A 21,125-nucleotide genomic window follows, 5' to 3' on the forward strand; every position below is an offset into this window, starting at 1 on the left:
AGATCTTTCACCTCTTTGGTTAAATTTATTACTTAAGTATTTTATTCTTTTTGATGCCATTGTAAATGGGATTATTTTCTTGATTTCTCTTTTGGATAGTTCATTTTGAGTGTATAGAAACAACAGATTTTTGTACATTGATTTTATATCCTGCAACTTTATTGAATTTGTTGATTAGTTCTAAGGTTTTTGGTGGAGTCTTTAGTGTTTTCTATGTATAAATTACGTTATCTGCACATAGAGATAGTTTTACTTCTTCTTTTCTGATTTGGATGCTTTTTATTTCTTTTCTTGCCGAATTGCTCTGGTTAGGACTTCCAGTACTATATTGAATAAAAGTAGCAAGAGTGGATATCCTTGCCTTGTTCTTGATCTTAGAGGGAAAGTTTTTAGCTTTTCACCATTGGGTATGATATTAGCTGTGGGTTTGTCCTTCATTTCCTTTATTTTGTTGAGGAATATTCTCTTTTTACCCATTTTGTTTAGAGTTGTTATAATATATTCATAGACTAGAAAAATGCTCAGAAATAAAAATTAACCAGCTGCTGATCCATGCAAGAACATAGACAAATTTTGAAAACAATGTTATATGAAAAAAAGATAGAAATAAAATAGTACATAATGTATGATTCCATTTATATAAAGTCCAAGAATAGATGAAACTGATCTGAGGTGACAAAAGTAGTTGCCTCTGACTGGTGTGGGAGTGGGAATGGGTAAGAGGGGAACTGATTTGAAAGGGCACAAGAAAAATTTCTGGAGTGATGGAAATGTGTGTAAGACTGTTAAAACTCAAACCAAAGGCTTAAGAATCTTATTATTAATTAATTTATTACTTTTGTTATTTATATCTCAATAAGAAATGCTAAAGGCAACTGCAAATTATTGAGAATTGTTTTTACGTATTTCACATACACTCACTTAATCCATAAAACAAGATCTGGACCAAATATTTATCTAATTTTACAAATGAGATAAGTCAAGTTCAGAGAAATGGAAAAATTCTCCCAATGTTCACATCTAATAAAAATTCACATCCAGGTCTGCCTGATATCAAGGCACATGTTCTTATTTACCATGCTGTCCTCTTTTCCAAAATCTGGGAAAGCAAATCTGCCATTGTCTTCCATAGAGTCCAGGCACTTGGCTGAATACAGGTGGATTATTTTGCTTTAGCTTCTTTTGCTGTGCCCCAAAGAAAAGGCAATTGTAATCGCACAATCTTGATCTAATCCTCTATTAAACATGTGGATAACCACCCTTATCATGTGGAATGGAAGCTGTGACACCAACCTCATCATTTATTTCAGTAATATTTGAAATTATGTATTTATGCATAATTGCAGGGACCCCATTCTTAGTTTTTCTATTTCACAAAAAAAACCCTCAAATTCATATCATGGCTTGGTTTGGAATACTATTTTAGATGTACTAGCTAATTAGGTTTATAAAGCAGTTTTTAAATAAGAACTAAAAGTCTCAGGCCAAATTTGCTAGGATAGGAAAATGGAATGTTTAAGAATTGAATGCTTCATAAACTTTTTTGATCCTGTGTGCATAATTCTTAACTTAGCTAATTTTGGATTTGTGTTTTGAAGGCAACTTTTTGTAAAATAAGTAAATTACTTTTTGAGGAAGATACAGACAGTTATTGCATTTAACTGACAAGGGAGTTATTTTAAACTGGTTGGTGATTAATAGAGCTTGCTTAAGAGATCTGGTAATAGGTGAGAATTTAAAATTCTCAGTTCTGACTGGTGTTCTTGTTTTCTGAGAATATGGGGAATCTTTCATATTTATAAAAGCCTGTATGTTAGGGGGAACCAGCTAATGCATATTTCTTTTAACCTCAAATTCTTTGCCAAGTAGTCTTAATATTCTTGAGCTTAATTCAGCTCAGATTAATAGATTATACATATTGTAGTTAATATATGCTTAATTTAAAATTTAGTTTGTCTTTCTTATGGTTATAGTCATTAAACTAAATAATTTATGGAAAACTCTTTATTACATGAATTAAAAAACTCCTTATTTTGAGAAAATTGTTGGTTCACATGCAGTATAAGAAATAATACAGTGACACTGTATGCCTTTCACCCAGTACTTTTTTTCCCAATGGTAACATCTTTCATAACTATAGTACATATCCTAAGTCAGAAATTGATATTGCTACAATCCACCTAATGTATTCAGATCTTAGTGGTTTTACATTTACTTGTCTGTTTATTTAATTTTATGCAATTTAATCACATGTGTAGATGCATATGACCACCACTAGTCAAGATACAGATGAGTTTCAACAAGGAATCCCTCCTGCTATCCTGTTGTAGCCAGCCACTTCCTTCTCTTCCCTTGGCCCCACTCTCACCAATACCTGGCAACTGAACTGTTTTCCATCTTTATAATCATTCTGTGACTCTTAAAATATTAACTATTCTAAGTATGAATACCTACTATAATAAATTTGTGTGGTTAAAGGGAAAGGGAAAGGGTGAATAATAGGTATGAAGGATGATAGTTCTAAATAGCCTAATGCTATTTTAACTGTTTATGAGACATGCCATAATTAGATACATTTTATTCTTAAACTGTTTTCAATTTGCTTCTCACATGAACAGGGTCATAAGTTTTACAGTTCATAACCAAATGTGTAAAATGGACTGGTCTTCAGATTTAGTTCTGGGTTAAGGTCACTTTGTGAAAGGATTAAAAAACTTGAGAAGTACACACTTCTGGTGTGTGTGTGTGTGTGTGTGTGTGTGTGTTATTCTGTGTATTTTATCTATATAGTTTATTTTACTCTGAATTAAAAAAGGACAAATGGAGAAACAATTTCATAGTTGGTGGTTTAATTAAAGGTAGCTGGTTCAATAATGTTTTCCAGTTTCAAAGAATATTTTAATAAAATAATCTGTTATTGTAACAGATTCCTTTTCTCTGTTCTAACACAATATTGCAGACAATAAATTCTGAATAATTGAAAAGATATTTCATTTGCAAGCTCCCTTCACAATATAAAAAGTTTGGCTACTCTCAAGGGAATCACACTCTTGAGAGTGATGTTATTATGTAGGTAAAATAAAATATTTTAATATGTCTGTAAGAACTCTTTTGAGGCCTGTGTGAAAACATGAAGTAGAGAGTTAATAAACCTGATTTATTATTTGGCTCTTCAATACTATATTGTATGAAAAATCTGAATTCCAAGCAAAATTCCTTATTATAGACCAGCTTACCTTCCTCTTGGTCTATGGAAAATAGAATGCCTAACATAAAAGAGAATTCATTCTCCTTAAACATATTGTTTTAATCCTTTCCAAATTAAAGTCAAATTTGATATATGAATATTATAATAACTTTCCAAGTGGGCATTATGTACATCAAAGAAACTTTACTTGATGAAGGAGATATTTTTGAAAAATTATAAAATAATCATATTTAATGATTCTTATTTGCCTTTGTTTTTCAACAGCCACCTTGTAGCAAATCTGCATGTACTAGACTGAGGTAACATTTTAATATGTTGTGGTTTTTCAAATTAGGACAGAATTCTTCTGTTAGTAAATTGAACTTACCGAGATAATTGTTGACTTACATGAAGTTGTGAGAAATAATACAGAGAGAACCTGTGTATTTTTCTGTGCAGTACCCCAGTGGTAACATCTTACAAAACTATAGAACAATATCACGACCAGCATATTGATATTAATACAGTAAGGATGAAGAACATTTCCGTCCTCGAGAGGATCTCTTCTGTCGCCGTTTCAGAGCTACACTCACTTCCTTTCCAGTTCTTACTCCTCCTCAGCTGGGGGCAACCACTAATCTGTTCTCCATTTCTGTAACTTAATTTGTGCTTTCTCTCCTTATATCATTGCTTGCTAGAAGTTTGCCAATTTTATTGTCATCTCAAAGAATCAGCTCTTTGTTTCATTGGTATTATCTATTGTTTCTCTGTTTCAATTTCATTGATTTCTGTTCTAATCTTTATTATGTCCTTCTTTCTACTTGCTTTGGTTTTTGTTTGTGTTTCTATTCCTAGGCCCTTGAGGTGGGAGATTATGTTACTGAAATGAGACTTTTCTAATGTAGATAGTTCTATACATTTCTCTCAGCATTGCTTTAGCTGCGTCCTACAAATTTTGATATGTTTTATTTTCATTTCCATTCAGGTCAGTGTATTTTTTGACTTTCCTTGAGACTTCTTTTTTGGCCCATGGATTGTTTAGAAGTGGGTTGTTTAGTTTTCAAATGTTTGGAGATTTTCCTATTATCTTTCTGTTATTTATTTATGGTTTCAGCCCACCGTGGTCTTGGAACATACTCTGTATGATTTCAGTTCTTTTAAACTTGTTGAGATCTGTTTTATGGCCCAGGATAGTGTGACTGCCTTGGTATATATTCTGTGAAGCACTTGGAAAGAAATGTGTATTCTATGTCATTGAGTGAAGTGTCCCGTAAATATCTACCAGATCTTCTTGGTCGATGGTGTTGTTGAGTTCTTCTATAGTTTGTTGATTTTCTGTCTGTTTGTTCTATCAGCTGAGGAAGGAGTATTGCAGTTTACAACTATAACTGTGGATTTCTGTATTTCCTCTTTCAGTTCTATCATTTGTTGCCTCATATTTTTCTGGGGTTTTTTTTTGATGCACACATATTTAGGATAGTTATGTCTTCTTGGTGGAGTGACTCTTTTATCCTTATATAATGGCCCTCTTGATCTCTTCGGATTTTGTTTTTTTTCTCTGAAGTCTACTTTGTCTGGTACTAATATAGCTGGGGAAATGGGAGTGTTTCCTTGTTACTGTTTAGTAGAAGTAGGAGTTTAAGTTTCCCAGCCAGCTGCTGTGGACACCAAGGTGGGGAGCTCCTTTTATTGATGTGTGGGGGTGTGTGAATTTACTGACACCACAATGGGGTGGCCTCACTGTTACTAGGCTGACTCTCCACTATGTCTTCTCTGATACTATCCCAGAGAGGGAGATGGAGGGGCACCTTGTTACTTCCAGGTGAAGGTGTAATATTGGAATTAGATCAGTGAATAACCCTATAATGGCCTACAATTGTTCAGTTGAAAGGAAGAGTCACATTTCTCTCTCTTTAAATCAAAAGCTAGAAATGATTGAGCTTAGTGAGGGAGTCATATCAAAAGCTGAGATAGACTGGAAGCTTGGCTTCTTGTGCCCAACAGTTAGTGAAGTTGTAAATGTAAAAAACAAGTGCTCGAAGAAAATTAAAAGTGTGACTCCAGTGAACACATGAATGATAAGGATGTGAAACAGCCTTATTGCTGATATGTAGAAAGTTTTAGTGGTCTGGATAGATGATCAAACCAATGACAACATTCCCTTAAACCAAAGCCTATCCAGAGCAAGGCTCAAACTCTCTTCAATTCTATGAAGGCTGAGAGAGGTGACGGACCTGCAGAAGAGAATTTGGAAGCTAGCAGAGGAGGTTAGTTGATGAAGTTTACAGAAAGAAACCATCCCCAAATAAAAGCACAAGGTGAAGTAGCAAATATTGATGATGAAGCTGCACAAGTTATGCAGAAGATCTAGCTAATATAACTAATGTAGGGGACTATGCTAAATAACAGAATTTCAGTGTAGCTGAAACAGCCTTCTATTGGAACAAGGTGGTCCATCTAAGACTTTCATAGAAAAAGTTAATGCCTGCCTTCAATGCTTCAAAGGACAGGCTGATTCTTTTGTTAGTGGTTAATGCAGCTGGTAACTTAAGTTGAAGCCAATGCTCATTTACCATTCTGAAAATCCCAGGGCTCTTCTGAATCATGCTAACTCTATTTTTCCTATGCCCTATAAATGGACAAACAGAGCCTGAATGACAGCATATCTGTTTACAGCATGGTTTACTCAATATTTTAAACCCACTGTTGAGGCCTATTGGTCAGAAAAAAGATCCCTTTCAAAATATTACTGCTCAATGATAATGCATGTGGTCACTCAAGAGCTCCAGTGAGGATGTACAATGAGGTTAATGTTGTTTTCATGCCTGCCAACACAACCATTCTGTAGCCCATGGGTCAAGGAGTAATTTCAATCTTCAAGTCTAATTTTTGAAATGTACATTTTTAAAGGATAAAGCTCACATAAATAGTGATCCCTCTCATGGATCTGGGAAAAGTAAATTAAAACTTTCTAGAAAGAATTCACCAGTCTAGATGCCATTAAGAACATTCATGATTAATGGGAAAGGTTAAAATATAAAAATTCACAGGAGTTTGGAAGAGGCTGACTCCAGCTCTAATGGATATCTTTGAGGGGCTCGGGTCTTCATTGGAGGAAGTAACTAGATGAGGTGGAAATAGCAAGAAGACTAGAATTAGAGGTGGAGCCTGAAGGTGTGACTGAATTGCTACAACCTCATGATCAAACCTGAATGGATGGGAAGTTACTTCTTACGGACGAGCAAACAAAGTGGTTTCTTGAGATGGAATCTGCTGGTGAAGATGGTGTGAAGGTTGTTGAAATGACGACAAAGGACTTAGAATATTACATAAACTTAGTTGATGAAGCAGTGGGAGAGTTTGAGAGGGTTGACTCCAATTTTGAAAGAAATTCTACTGTGGCTAAAATGCTATTAACCAGCATCACATGCTACAAAGAAATGGTTTGTGAAAGGAAGAGTCAGTTGGTGTGGTAAACTTCAGTACCGTTTTATTTTAAGAAATTACCACAGTCACCGTAATCTTCAGCAACTACTACTCTCTGGTCAGCAGCCATCAGTCAGCATTGAGGCAAGACCCTCCACCAGCAAAAAGACTATAACTTGTTGAAAGCTCAGATGATGATTAGCATTTTTTAGCAACATTTCTTAATTAAAGTATGTACATTGTTTTTTCAGGCATAATGCTATTGCACACTTCACAGACTACAGCATAGTGCAAACATAACTTTTATATGCACTGGGAAACCAAAAACTCACTTTATTGTAATATTCACTTTATTGTGATGGTCTGGAACTGAACCCATCATATTGCTGACATATGCCTCTACTTTCGGTAAAATACACGTTATCAAACTAGGGCTTCTTTAGTCCTCAGATATGTGATTGAAATTCAACATTTTATTTCAAATTGTAAATGATCACTTGCCCAAGAAAAGTTACTAACATTTTTTTTTCTAAATGTACCACTTTGTTTTGGATGTGATTGTTTCTTTTGGGGTAATAGACATTGCATATGAAAATGGATCTTCTGTTTTAAGTACACTATGATTTTAATGTCCCTCTGTGGTAAAGAACACTTGTACCTGTGACAAAGAAGGAAGAAAAAAGCAAAATAAAAGACATTAAATATTTTAAGTTATTCTCACTTAAAATGACTATAGATCAATGTAAAAGAGCATGATTTAACACATTCTAATCACACTTGCTCCTACTTAAACTGGCCACATTTTTTAGAGCAAAATATCGATAGAAACTGGAGTTTATATGCTGCTTATGCTTCTGAAAAGTCTATTCCAATTAAAAGGCTACATCTGCCAAAAAGAAAACAAAAAAAAGAATATGTTCAAGTGTAAGTGATGTAAGGGGTGATTGGAGAGTTCATATTGGATAATTGAAGTCAGGTTTCTCTGAATCAAATTTATAGTTCTGAAACTTGGTCACAATTTACCCAGTGTTTTCTAGGAGTGAAATAAAAGAAAGTAACTAATGAACTGAAAAAAAGTCAGACAAAACAAAACACAAAACTCGAATGGTGACTGACTGGTTCTGGAGAGTGAGTGGGAAGAAGCCTATTTTCCTGCTGATGACTCATCTGTTTCCATCTCATTCTCCCTTTCAGGTAAGTGAGATTTTATGGCTCACTTTTAGTGCAGCTGCTTTTAACTCAGAATCCGCATTGTGTTAATCTGATAGCTAAATTGTGAGGTGTATTCCAATCCAAAAAATTAGATTTTGATTACTATGTCCTTTCATAGAAATCATTGAAGAAAATGTGGGCACTGAACTATGAATATTATCCAGAAATCTCTGGATATATATACACCTGACTATTCTCTGAGCTACCCCTTGTATTTATAAATATATTGGAAAATAAAAACTGCTAATTTTCAGAAATTAGATAACTTTTTGGTGCTAAAATTAGTTTTTATGATAGATATTCTTTCATAGTGTCCATTTCAGTTTATTCTGCCATTCTGTCATTTCATGTACCATTTAAAATCACAATTGTCAGTAATCTCTAGGCATACTTCTTTGGCCAATAACATAAACATTTTTCTATTTCTACAGTCCATAATATCTTATTGCACAACATAAAAAGGTTTTCCTATTTTCCTTAGTGATTCTAGAGAATAAATTTATCTGTAGACTGAAATTAAAGACTTGGGATTTGCAAAAGGTTGTATCATTGGGAGTTTGTCACTTAGGTAATCGACAGGTTATATCATCTCATTTGATTTAAGAACCTCTGAGTCCCTAACAGAAAGCAGAAATGTAAAGCTTTGCACCTAAACAATACTTAATATTTTCTTTCTAGAAAAGGGATTACCACCTGCAGAAAATTGTGATGGTTTAAAAATATATTTTTAAAATTTGTGATACCTTGCTTTAAGTGGTAGAGATTAATTCCTCTCTGCTTGAGTGAGATTTGGTGACTTGCTTTTAACAAATACAGTATGATGAGGCTGAACATGAGTGGCAGCAGAGACTAGATTGTAAAAGACATTGTGGCAAAAAAAAAAAAAAAAAGACATTGTGGCTTTCTCCTTGCTTTCTCTCCGGAATCACTCAGTCTGGGAATCCAGTTGTCATGTTGTAAAGACATTCAAGCACCCACATGAAGAGAACCATGTAGTGCAGAACTGAACTGAGGCTTTCTCTCATCAGTCACTGCGGAGCTGAAGGCCGCCTGCAGACAGCCATTGAGTGGGTCATCTTGGTTGGAAGTGGATCCTTTAGTCCCACTCAAGTCTCTAGGCGACAGTATCTAGTCCATTTCTCCTCTTATGTGCCATAACTAACATAATGCAAGAGAATTAATAAAATATTGGGTCTTCATAACATTCCAGGAAATTTTCAATCTGCTTATTATTTTTTCTAACTAAAATATAATAATATAATTACCTAACTATATTATAATTTTCGGTATGGTTTTTTTTTTTTTACTTTAGGCTAATAAGGTAAAAGTATGATTATTCTAAATCTTATACATTGATGGACTTTGAATTTTGACTCAGGTAAAGGACTACTACATATAGCTTGATATTAAAACTTTAATTTTCAATTATATTAGAAGGTAAAATAATGAAAGATTGTACCATGGCTTAAAAAAAAGGTGATGAATATGTTTTTCTCTCTTTGTATTTTGTTCACCTCTACAGCTGGATTCTGATGGTACCATTACTGTAGAGGAGCAGATTGTCCTTGTGCTGGAAGCTAAAGTACAGTGTGAACTCAACATCACAGCTCAGCTCCAGGAAGGAGGTAAAGTTGCTAATGTCTCCTGTGCGCCCACCTGAGTCTTCACAGAGATTGCCAATTACCCTCCTTAGTTAGCGTTAGGGAGTTCCTCTTCAGTCATTCCATGTTTCCATGTGGAGGGAATAATAAAGAGCAGAGTAGCGCTCTTTTCATCTCTTTAGCCGAAAAGCTCTTCCCTCTCTATGGAAGGAGTGATTTGTCTGATTTGTTTGGGACTAGCAGCTGGGCGTGTGCACATCAGCCTCTTCCTCAGGCGCCTCCCTGGGATCTGTCTGCCTGCAGAGAGCGTGCATGCTGGTTTGCCCTTGACTGCAGTGAGCTTGGAGGGGCAAGCTCTGCACCTGTGGCTACTGGCTGCTGTTTGGGGTAGTATATAAAATCAGGAGAGCAGACAAGCCAATTTACATGCACCTACTGTTCTCCAAAAAACTTCCTTCTTAATAAAATGATCATTTTATCTCTGTCTGCTCCACTCCTTATGTAACTTCCCAATTAGTTCCAGATTCAAGTAAGAAACTACAAAAATGAAACCACAAAACTCCAGGTGAGCTTGTGGCAGTGTTGGTGCTTGTGGGTGCGGGTGCCTCTACCGTTGCAGCTGCTCGGGGACCTGTGGCTTGTGCTCCCTGGGACCTGGTGGTCGCTCAGAGTTCTCATTGGGGTCTTTGGGTGAAGATATTTATTGGACTGCTTTAGAGTAGTGGGAAAGTTATAGTGTTTTATATGGGAAAATGCTTCGCTTTGATAGTTGAATATATTCAAGGAAAATTTATTTTAAAAGGGAGGTGCTATTTACCAAGCCCCCTAAGATCCCAACAAACTGAATGGACAGATAAGGTCCTTAAAAGCTGTTCTTCATAACCAAAAATGTAGTTTGATATCTGCTTCATTCTAGTCTTCAAATATAAAAAAAATTATGATTAATTTCTCAATTGGTATGATCAGAGAATGTTGTCTGCATGATACTGATTTTTAAAAGTATGTTGAGACTTAATGTCTTATATTGTGGACAGTTTTGATAAATGTTCCATGTAGTCTTCAAAGGAATATGTGTTCTCCAGTTTCTGAGTAGAGTGTATTATAGTGTCCACTGGGTTGAGCTTATTGGTAATATGGTTCATGTATTCTGTATTCATAAAGATTTTTCATCTGTGCTTGACCTATTATTTACTGAGATATATATTTTAAAATCTCTAAGTACGATGGTGGATTTTTTGGTTCATGTATTTTAAAAATATGCTATTGGGATATACAAGTTTAGAAAAGTTCTATTTCCTGGTAAATTAAACCTTTTATTCATATGAAGCAGCCCTCCATACCTCTAGTTTACATTGCTTTAAATAGTAAATAATATACAATATAAAATTATTATATTAAAAATAACAATATTTAATAAACTGGTTTCTTTCTTGGTATTTGCCTTGCATCTTTTCTAATCCTTTAAGAATTTTAGTTGTGGTAAAATACACATAACAAAATACATAAAACATAACATAAAATTTACCATTCTTAAACATTTTTAAGTGTACACTTCAGTAGCATTAAGTGTATTCACATTGTTGTGCAACCAATCACCAGAAATTTTTCATCATACAAAATTGACCCTCCAAATCCATTCAACAACTCTCTCTCTTTTCCCATTTGTTTATTAAACTTTTCTGTATTGTAGGGGCCGGCCTACGGCCGAGGCTGAGTCCCACTATGGCTGAACACCGCCCTTCCACTCTAGTTGACCAATGCCCTAAGGTGGCGCACGCTTCCTGGGCGCCACCCTGCCTGGTTTGGTGGCATTAGCATAAGGAAGTTGCTCCTATAGGCTTGCATGATCTTGATCACCATAGGCCAGCTTCCTTTATGTAAGGCATAAGCAGGAAAGAGAAGCACTCTCTCACTCACTCACTCTCTCACTCTCTCTCTCACTCACTCACTCTCTTTCCCACTCTCTCAATCTCTGTCTCCCTCTCTCCCCTCATTCTTCTTCTCATTCGCTCCCCCCGGCTGTTGCTTCTTCTCACTCACCTTCTCCCGGCCTTCCGAGCAACAATAAACAACTGAAGTGAACCAGGTCTGTGTACGTATCGCTGTCGTCACCGCAACAAGGGGCGAACGCGGTATCTGGTGCCGAAACCCGGGAGTTTTTCTCCAACCACCCAGAGGAGAAAACTGACGGACGCGGACGCCATAGAGCTTCTTACCCTGAAGCAGTACCTGTGGACCCCGTTCGGAAGGATTGCTCGGGAAGGCGCCTCAGATGAGAAGGGTGAGTGGACCAACGAGCAAAGCAAATGTAGGAGTAGGAAAGGAGATAGCAAGCGGCTGTGGTGGGGATTTCTGTTTTGTCTGTCCGTCATAGTGTTCTTTGTTGTACTGTTTTGTTTTGTCAAAAATGTTATGAAAAGTTAGGGCGCCAGTGAAAGTTCGCGGGATAGCGACGAAGCCAGGAAAGTTCGCGGGAAAGCGACGAAGCCAGGAAAGTTCGCGGGAAAGCGACGAAGCAAGGAAAGTTCGCGGTATAGCGACGAATGCAGGTTAGCGATAAGAGTTCCCTTTACCCATAAACTTAGAAGTAGCCTTTTATCCTTTAATCGCTAACATGGGATCTGAAGAGTCTCGAATTAGAGTAGAAGAGCCTTTGAGAGCACTCCTGAGGGCCAACGGAACCTCATTAAAAACAAAAACCGCAAGGGCTTTCCTCCACACGGTGGAGAAGCATGCTCCGTGGTTCCTAGATGCAGGAAGAATCACTACCCCCGTGTGGGAAAAGTTAGGCGAGGATCTGCGCAGCGCAGATCGCAGGGAGCCGCTCCCGGCTGGGACGCTCCCCATATGGGGGCTGGTTAAGAGCTGCCTAAAGGAGAATAAACCTAGTTGTAGAGAAGCCATAAGGGAGGGAGAGGAGATTCTTGAGGAAGTGAAAGAGGAAAGAGCCTCTGCGAGAGCATCTGAAAGTGGATCTACACAGGGGGGGTCCTCTGATGAGGAAGAGGACCAAGAATTATCAGGAGAAGAGTTAGAGGCTAGGGCTGCTCAGAGAGGACATCGGCCCACATTGTGCTCCTCACTGAGCCGACTGAGAATAAGCAGAGAGGAAGGAGAGACTAGCTCAGCCCCTCTTCCCAATAAGAGCAGTAAGGTAGAAGAGATTGTGCCAACCGCCCCAGATTATCCATTTTGCTCTCCAACCTATAGAGCAGAGCCACCCCTTTACCAGAGTTACTCATATTGTGGTGGCCAGGGGTGCCAAGAACAATTGGGCAAGAATAGATGGAGGGAATGGCTAAACATGGAGGGGAATGCAGCCTTCCCAGTAATAGAAGATCCAAACACCCAGCAAAGATACCATCAAGCCCTAGATTTTAAGCTTGTTAAAAGCCTAAAGGAAGCTGCCATCACCTATAGAGTGCAAGCAGCGTTCACTGTGGCCATAGTGGAGTCATTAGCCACTCAGAATCTAACACCAGATGATTGGGCTAATGTAGCCTGAGCATGCCTTACTGGAGGTCAGTACCTGCTATTCAAAACTGCGTGAGCAGAGCTTTCTCAAGACACTGCCCGGCGCAACGCTGCTGCAGGGAACAATCAGTGGAACCTAGAGATGCTAATGGGCACAGGACCTTACCTAGGACAGCATAATCAGATAAATTACCCTCCTGCTGTGTATATGCAAATAGCTACAGCAGCTGTCAAGGCCTGGAAAACACTCCAGGGCATTGGTGATTTACAGGGTCAATTATCTAAAGTACTCCAAGGACCAAATGAGCCTTATGCAGACTTCTTGGCAAAGTTAATGCAAACTGCAGGCCGTATATTTGGAGATGTTGACACAGCAATGCCCCTAGTAAAACAGTTGGCCTATGAGCAAGCAAATAAATGGTGTAAAGAGGCTATCAGGCCTTGGAAAAATAAAGATTTAAATGTGTACCTCAAAGTTTGCAGGGACATCAATGACACATTAGTGCAAGAGCAAATTGCCGCAGGGCATCTTCAAAGTTCTACTTCCCCATTTAATACACCCATATTTGTCATAAGAAAGAAGTCAGGAAAATGGAGATTGCTGCATGATTTAAGAGCTGTAAATAATCAGATGATTCTCATGGGATCAGTGCAATTAGGTTTACCATTGCCTATGGCCCTGCCAAAAGGTTGGAAATCAATTGTAATAGATATCAAAGATTGTTTCTTTTCCATCCCTCTTCATTCTGAGGACTGTAAAAAGTTTGCCTTCACTGTACCAGCCATCAACCATGATTGCCCAGATGAGCGGTATGAGTGGAAAGTGTTGCCACAAGGCATGGCAAATAGCCCTACTATGTGCCAGTTGTATGTGCATGAGGCCCTGGCAGAAGTTAGAAAAAAGTTCCCTGATGTAATTATCTATCATTATATGGATGATATTCTCTTATGTCATGAAAAGAATAGTAAAGTAGAAGAAGCCCTCTGCTTCATGCAAGCACACTTTAAGATATGGGGTCTGGAACTAGCACCAGAGAAAATACAGGCAACTTGCACCAAACAGTATTTAGGAATTAAATTGGAAGATACTATTGCTAGGCCATTAAAAATGACCATAACAACAGATCAATTAAAAACCCCTAATGATTTTCAAAAACTACTTGGAGATATAAATTGGGTAAGGCCATTCCTAAAGCTTACAGATGAAGAGCTCAGTCCATTATATGAGACACTGAAGGGCGATTCTGATTTATCATCTCCGTGCTCTCTCAGTAAGCGAGCCAAGGAAGCCTTGAGCCTAGTCCAATCCCGCTTGCAGCTTGCCCAGGTAGATAGAATAGACTATGGCAAATTGCTATTCCTTATAGTGATACCCAGTAATAATAGCCCAACAGGGGTACTTTGGCAGGAAGGGCCAATTCTCTGGGTATATCTGGCCCACTCTCCAGGAAAAACATTAAGATGGTATCCTCAGAGTATAGCTGATTTGATCATCAAGGGAATCAGGACAGCTATAAAAACATTTGGGATTCCCCCAAACATGATAATAACGCCTTATACTGCTGAGCAGATTGAATGTCTTACTGCATGCTGTGATGCATGGGCTGTTGCTTACACCATCACCAATGCTTCCTTTGACAACCACTACCCAAAACATCCTTGGCTACAGTTCTGCCTCTCTAATCCCGTCATCTTTCCTAAAAACACAAGATGTAATCCCATACCCAAAGCCAAGGTGGTGTTCACTGATGGGTCAAAGAATGGCATTGGGACTGTGGTCACTGGTGACCAATCTTGGACATTCAGTTTTCCAACCACTTCAGCCCAACAAACAGAGCTGTTGGCTGTAGCACAAGCCTTTACGCTTTTCTCACAGGAACCTTTTAACCTTTTAGCAGATAGTCAGTATGTAGTGACTGCTGTGTCCATCTTAGAGAATGTAAGTTATATTAGCCAGTCTTCCCCCGTTGCCAACATTTTTAGAAAGCTACAACAACTAATATGGACTCGATCAGAACCTTTCTTTATTGGACATGTAAGAGCCCACACTTCCCTCCCAGGACCCATTGCTGAGGGAAACAGACGTGCCGATGCCCTGACCCGTGAGTTTAACATCTTAGTTCTATTTGACCCTGTAGAACAAGCTGCTCAATTTCACAAACAATTCCATGTCAATGCACATACCCTTCGCCTAAAATATAATATTACTAGAGACCAAGCAAGAGCCATAGTAGTCAGTTTCAAATGGTGTGTCACACTCCTACCCTCCATCTCAGAAGGAGTTAATCCAAAGGGGCTACTCCCCAATCACATTTGGCAAATGGATGTTACCCATATTCCAGAATTCGGTAAGATGAAATATGTCCATGTGTCTGTAGACACCTGCTCAGGCATCATTTTTGCCTCTTGCCATACAGGAGAAAAATCTAGAGATGTCATATCTCACTGCCTCCAGGCATTTTCGGCCTGGGGAAAGCCCAAACATTTAAAAACTGACAATGGGCCAGCATATACATCCCAGTCGCTCCTCAGCTTTTTAAAAACAATGGATATCACCCACACCACGGGCATTCCCTATAACCCTCAAGGGCAAGGCGTGGTAGAGCGCGCCAACCTGACCCTTAAAAATGTTCTCTATAAACAAAAAGGGGGAATAGGGGCAGACTTCAGATCCCCCAGAGACAAACTTAACATCATATTGTTCATTTTAAATTTTTTGACATTGGACAAAGATGGCCACAGTGCAGCAGAGCGGCATAATCGCCGTTCCAGGCCTAAAGACATGCCCGCAGTTATGTGGAAGGATGTATTGGAAGGATCATGGAAAGGCCCGGATCCAGTGTTAATCTGGAGCCGAGGCTCTGTTTGTGTTTTCCCACAGGACCGAAACAATCCCATCTGGGTGCCTGAACGCCTGACACGGAGAGTGGCAAGACCAGAACCGGAAGTGCGAGATGCCGATGCCACTGATGCTCATCCTGCTACTGATTCTTCAGCAGGCGATAGCGGAACCCAGAGAACTATGGGGTCTGGTGAAGGCTTGGCCTATTCCACTCCCGGTGACTGAAACTGCACATACCTTTCCTGCCTTTTTCTCTACCTATAGTACACTTAATCTCCCATATCTGCCTTTTGACAGCTCTATGTGTTGCTGGCATTCCTTTTCATAACCTCTCTAAAGCTGCCAATCTGTCCAGGGAATTAGGCAAGATGTTATCCACCAATTGGTCCAGTGAGTTTGATGTGCTCACCACTCAGCTATGGCAAGAAATATTGAATGTTAGTCCCCAAAAGTTAGAGGCGTTGTCTGTAGCTCAGTTTGCTGAAGCCATGCTAAATGCCACCAAAGCCTGGTCAGGCATGGGTGTTCTGTTCCATGCAACGGCAACATCGGAAAGTGCGGATGGCTCTGGTGCAGGCCATGGCAGCTATAGAAGAAGGCATCTCCCCTAGGGTGTAGCACAATATGTTGGACCAGTAGTCAAAGACGGGTAAGATCAGGAGGTACGCATACCAACCTAAGACAGGGTGCAGACCTTAGCTGTCTGTTGCCTTATGACGGGTAAGGATGCTGCACCTCCCTGACAACCTAAGACAGGCATGGTCCCCGAGCCTCATTGTGCTAAAAAACAAAAAAGGGGGAGATGTAGGGGCCGGCCTACGGCCGAGGCTGAGTCCCACTATGGCTGAACACCGCCCTTCCACTCTAGTTGACCAATGCCCTAAGGTGGCGCACGCTTCCTGGGCGCCACCCTGCCTGGTTTGGTGGCATTAGCATAAGGAAGTTGCTCCTATAGGCTTGCATGATCTTGATCACCATAGGCCAGCTTCCTTTATGTAAGGCATAAGCAGGAAAGAGAAGCACTCTCTCACTCACTCACTCTCTCACTCTCTCTCTCACTCACTCACTCTCTTTCCCACTCTCTCAATCTCTGTCTCCCTCTCTCCCCTCATTCTTCTTCTCATTCGCTCCCCCCGGCTGTTGCTTCTTCTCACTCACCTTCTCCCGGCCTTCCGAGCAACAATAAACAACTGAAGTGAACCAGGTCTGTGTACGTATCGCTGTCGTCACCGCAACAAGGGGCGAACGCGGTACTGTATACTTTTGTTTTGGGAGTGTCTTTTGTAAAACAAGACACAGGTGGACTTTTTTCTTGTTATCTATTCTGATAGTCTTTGTCTCTTAACTGAAGAGTTTAGCCATTTATGTTGATTTTAATTTTTAACATACAGTACTTGAATTTAATTCTACCATCTTATTTGGGCTTTTCATTTCACTAGCTCTTCCTATGTGTCCCTTCCACTTCCCACCTGCACCTTCTTTTGGCTTCTTTTGGATTGATTGGGACTTCTTTCCTTATTTCATTGTCTCTTCCCCTACTATTTTAGAAGATATATATTGAATTTAGTGATTTACCTAGAAATTATTTTCATATAATTTAATTTAATAAAGGTTAAAGTTAATGACTTCCCCCTCCCAAGTAATATAAGAAATTCAAAATATTTAATTACTTCCAAATTTTGTTATTGTCATAGAATTTTACTTTTATACAGTTTTAATATGTTATTATAGTTTTTATTCTTCTTGAAATATGCCTGTTTTAGAAATTCTTTATGTTAGAATCTGCTTATAGTGAACAATCAATTTTTGTTTATCTGGAAAGGTATTTATTTCAGTCCCAATCTCCCAAGACACTCTTTTGGATATATGGTCCTTGGTTGATAATTACTTACTTTTAGCTCCTGAATATTATTTCATCTTTTCTCTCTAGCTTATATTATTTTTGACAAATCAGTTCTCAGTGTTTGTTGATGATTAGTTTTTTTCTCCTCTGGCTCCTTTTAAGAGCTTTTCTTTGACTTTGACATTCTGCAGTTTCATTCTGTATCCATGTATGGATTCATTTGATCTCTAGAGTCTGATAATGATTCGCTGTTTTATTTTTGAATATTTTCTCTCTCCCATTCTTTTATTCTGTCCTTCTGGAACTTTAATAAAATAGGCAAATTTTCTCTCTATACTTTGTATCTTCATGTCATATATTTTCCTTTTCTTTCTGTATCGACTGCTGTTTTTTTAATTTCTTCAAATATATTTTCCCATTTGACACCTTTTTGTTCAGCTTTGTCTAATGGCAGTTTAATCCATCCACTCAGTTAATTCTGATAGTCTTATTATATTATTTTCACTTTGGAATCTTTATATTTAATTTTGATAGTCTTTTGTATCTTCAATATGGTTTTAATCTCTTCTCTTTTTTTCCTAAACATATTTTATATTCTGCATTTGATAATTATAATATCCACAGACTTTGCTTGTCAGTGCTGACTACTGCACACGGTGGCTTATTTCCTTCTATGTGTAATGATTCATGGCAAAGAACTCATGAGGTATTCGTTTGAATTGCCTTCCTCCAGAAAAAAATTCTTTTTGCTTCTACAAGGTACCTAGAGGAACTATTGACCTAAGTCCACTTTAAACTGAGTTTAGAGATCACATAAATGTGGGCTTGTGGTTAGAATATCAGAGAAGAATTTTTTTCTCCATTGTTTCCTATTACAACTGTAAATGGAGCCAATAGTGAAATGAGCCAATCATAGTTTTGTTTCTTGTTCACTCACTAAGGGAGTCTTTTTTAGGGGGCATTCTGACCTTTTACAGGAGTTTTCAGTCCAATTTTAAAACTTTATCAGGAGACACTCATCTTTTGTCACCTGAACACAGTCAAAATCCAAACTCCAAGCCAGCAGGTGAATAGAGGCCTCCAGGGTATACCCCAAATGCAGTGTCCACTGGCCCTCTGGAATAATTTCCAGTCCTTTGGTTTATAGACAGCTAAGCCATGCTTTAAGAAAGAAGGTTTTTATATTAATCCAGCCTTTGTAGACATTGTGTATTAGGAAGGACTTCTCTAAATGGCTAGATTAATAGTGTAAGAAAAGGGAACCATTCATGCTACCTCTGTAGAACACTGACTTGAAATTTCAAGCACGCAGGTCTCCTAATAAGGAATAACATCACCATTTTGAGGTTGAAGATATCTTAGAGGTTACCTAGGCTAACATGATCATCTTCAGCATTGTTTTAACAGTTCAAAAATATATTATATGCCCACCGTGGGTTGCTTCTATAGTAAGCACTGGAGAAAATGAATCAGGTTCCATCTTTGCTCCAGGAGATGACCTGGTATGGGAGGTGCGCACCTGTCAGTATGTGTGTCAGTTCAGCAGCAGAGGTATCACAACTATCGAACCATTGCAAGAGCATCTTAATTCATCAGGGAGGGATTAGAGGAGGCTTTCTGGAAGAAAAATCATTACATCTTAAAATAAAGGAGCAGTAATTAGATGTGTACAAGAGGAAGTAAAAAGACACTCCTGGGAGAGGGAATAGGATGGGCAAAGGCAAGGAAGTCTGAATTAGTCATGTGCCACACGAGTTATACATAAAAAGAGTAAAAGATCTGGGTGGAAACTTAGGTAGCATCCAAATCTGAGGAGGTATGAATCATGTGAAACATGTAGATGAACAAATATTAGAAGAGGAAAGATACTTTCTTTGAGATCTTTCTCCATACAAATAGGATAGAATTAAATCTGGTCAAACTTTGGTTTACCTTTCAGTAAAAAAGCCTAATAATATATAAACTGACTCAGAGTTCTTCACTTTATGTGTCAAAAACTAGAATGACATTTCAAATTCACTAGCTAATTTAAAATTTTTCATTTTTAAACTTCTCCTAAAATTAAGATATTTAGGAGTAAGCTCTTATGTTGTCTGCAAATTACATTAAAATAACACAGCAAAAAGTAAACCAGATGAAATAAATATTAACTAGTAAAATATAATGAAATATTAACTAGTGTCAATTCTAGATGACTGATATATCATAGCCTCTGTTTTATTTATGAAAAATAATTTATAATAAAAAGAAAATAAAAAATTTCCTCCAGTCTATGAAAGAAAGAAAAGTCAGTATAAATGCAAATGCCAAGTTATAGAACTATTCAAGTATTTAAAAACAAAAACCAAAATATTATTGTTCCCAGTTCTACTTCACAAATGTATGGTCGCATTGTGTTATGGGTAACTGTAGATCTGAAAAGAGACAAAGATTCTTCAAATTTTACATTGTTCTGTGTAAATACCATGGTTTGACTAATGAAAGCAATTAATTAGTTTCTTGCTAAATAATGAAAGTATTTGCTCACATGTGATGTGAAATGATGATCAAAGTGTAGATGTTAATTAAGATCTGTTTATTGTCTGTGTGAGGTCATGGCTTCCCCAGTCTTTTCAAGTTTTTGTGAATATTAACCACTGCCTAAGTCAAAGAGGCACTAGAGAGATGAACATGATATAAAGAGACATTTTGGATATTGGTTTTCTCAAATTTGGGGTGTGTCTGTGGTGTGCATGTGTGTGAGGTGGTGTCTCGTAGGGAGCTAGAAAACTGTGCCCTTTAGAGTGTGAGGAAATAGCAGATTGTTTCCCACAGCAGTTTAAAAACTGCATAGTTATACAAGAAACTGGTCATTGGGTTTTGACTTGTGTGAAGACCTTATTCCATTATGTGACTAACTGGCCAGGAAATCTAATATGACATTGCAACATACATTTTCAAGGGGCAGTTATATACAAGAAGACAGGAATGCATGTCCAGGTCCAACTTATTAGATTGCAAAGTATATTTCTGGTAAAGGATTGGACAGTCTAAATAAATAAGGAAGCATGCCTTAATAATGATGGAGTTAATGGATGGAAAACCATATGGAATGCTCTAAGATGCAGAAAAGTGTCTAGGGCAAGATTAATGGGAGAGATTGATTCATTGTATTCAGTTCAAACAAGGAGGACAAACAAAAAGCAGGTAATGGTGGAAAGAAGCAGGTGAAACTGTGCATCAAAAGCAGGAGCCAACCTGATGAGTTCATGGCATGCCTGGTAAAGTTCAGGCTTTTAATATGTGAGCAAAGTGAGACTGTTTCCAAGAAAGTGTCCTCTTTTGTAAGAACAACTGTGGGTGACAGAAGACATTTTCTTTTTCTTATGTGTCAACAAATCCACAAAGCAAATCAAATATTTGTTTCCACGTGATATGGTGGACACTGAAATTAATTTCAGGTTTATGCTGAATTCTTTTCTGTAGAGATCGGTGTTTGCATGAGGTTCTATTATGCTGATGACTCAAAACTGAAAAACAACTTGACATCATGAATATTAG

At 38.0% G+C, this 21,125-nt stretch overlaps 1 protein-coding gene and 1 pseudogene across 1 annotated transcript in view; both read left to right on the top strand.

Annotated features, from left to right (window-relative positions):
• Positions 1 to 5,052: 5,052 nt before the first annotated feature.
• On the top strand, positions 5,053 to 6,815 carry LOC130684164 (tigger transposable element-derived protein 1-like; annotated as a pseudogene).
• A 902-nt stretch (positions 6,816 to 7,717) lies between these two features.
• The window catches only part of LOC130684165 (parathyroid hormone 2 receptor-like), a 47,526-nt gene continuing 34,118 nt past the window's right edge, over positions 7,718 to 21,125 (top strand). Inside the window, exons 1-3 of the mRNA XM_057504317.1 lie at positions 7,718 to 7,807; positions 9,138 to 9,146; positions 9,348 to 9,450. Coding sequence (XP_057360300.1) covers positions 7,718 to 7,807; positions 9,138 to 9,146; positions 9,348 to 9,450 — 202 coding nt within the window. The remainder of the gene's footprint in view (positions 7,808 to 9,137; positions 9,147 to 9,347; positions 9,451 to 21,125) is intronic.

The sequence above is a fragment of the Manis pentadactyla genome, chromosome 6 (assembly GCF_030020395.1).
Source record: "Manis pentadactyla isolate mManPen7 chromosome 6, mManPen7.hap1, whole genome shotgun sequence".
NCBI classification, from domain to species: domain Eukaryota; kingdom Metazoa; phylum Chordata; class Mammalia; order Pholidota; family Manidae; genus Manis; species Manis pentadactyla.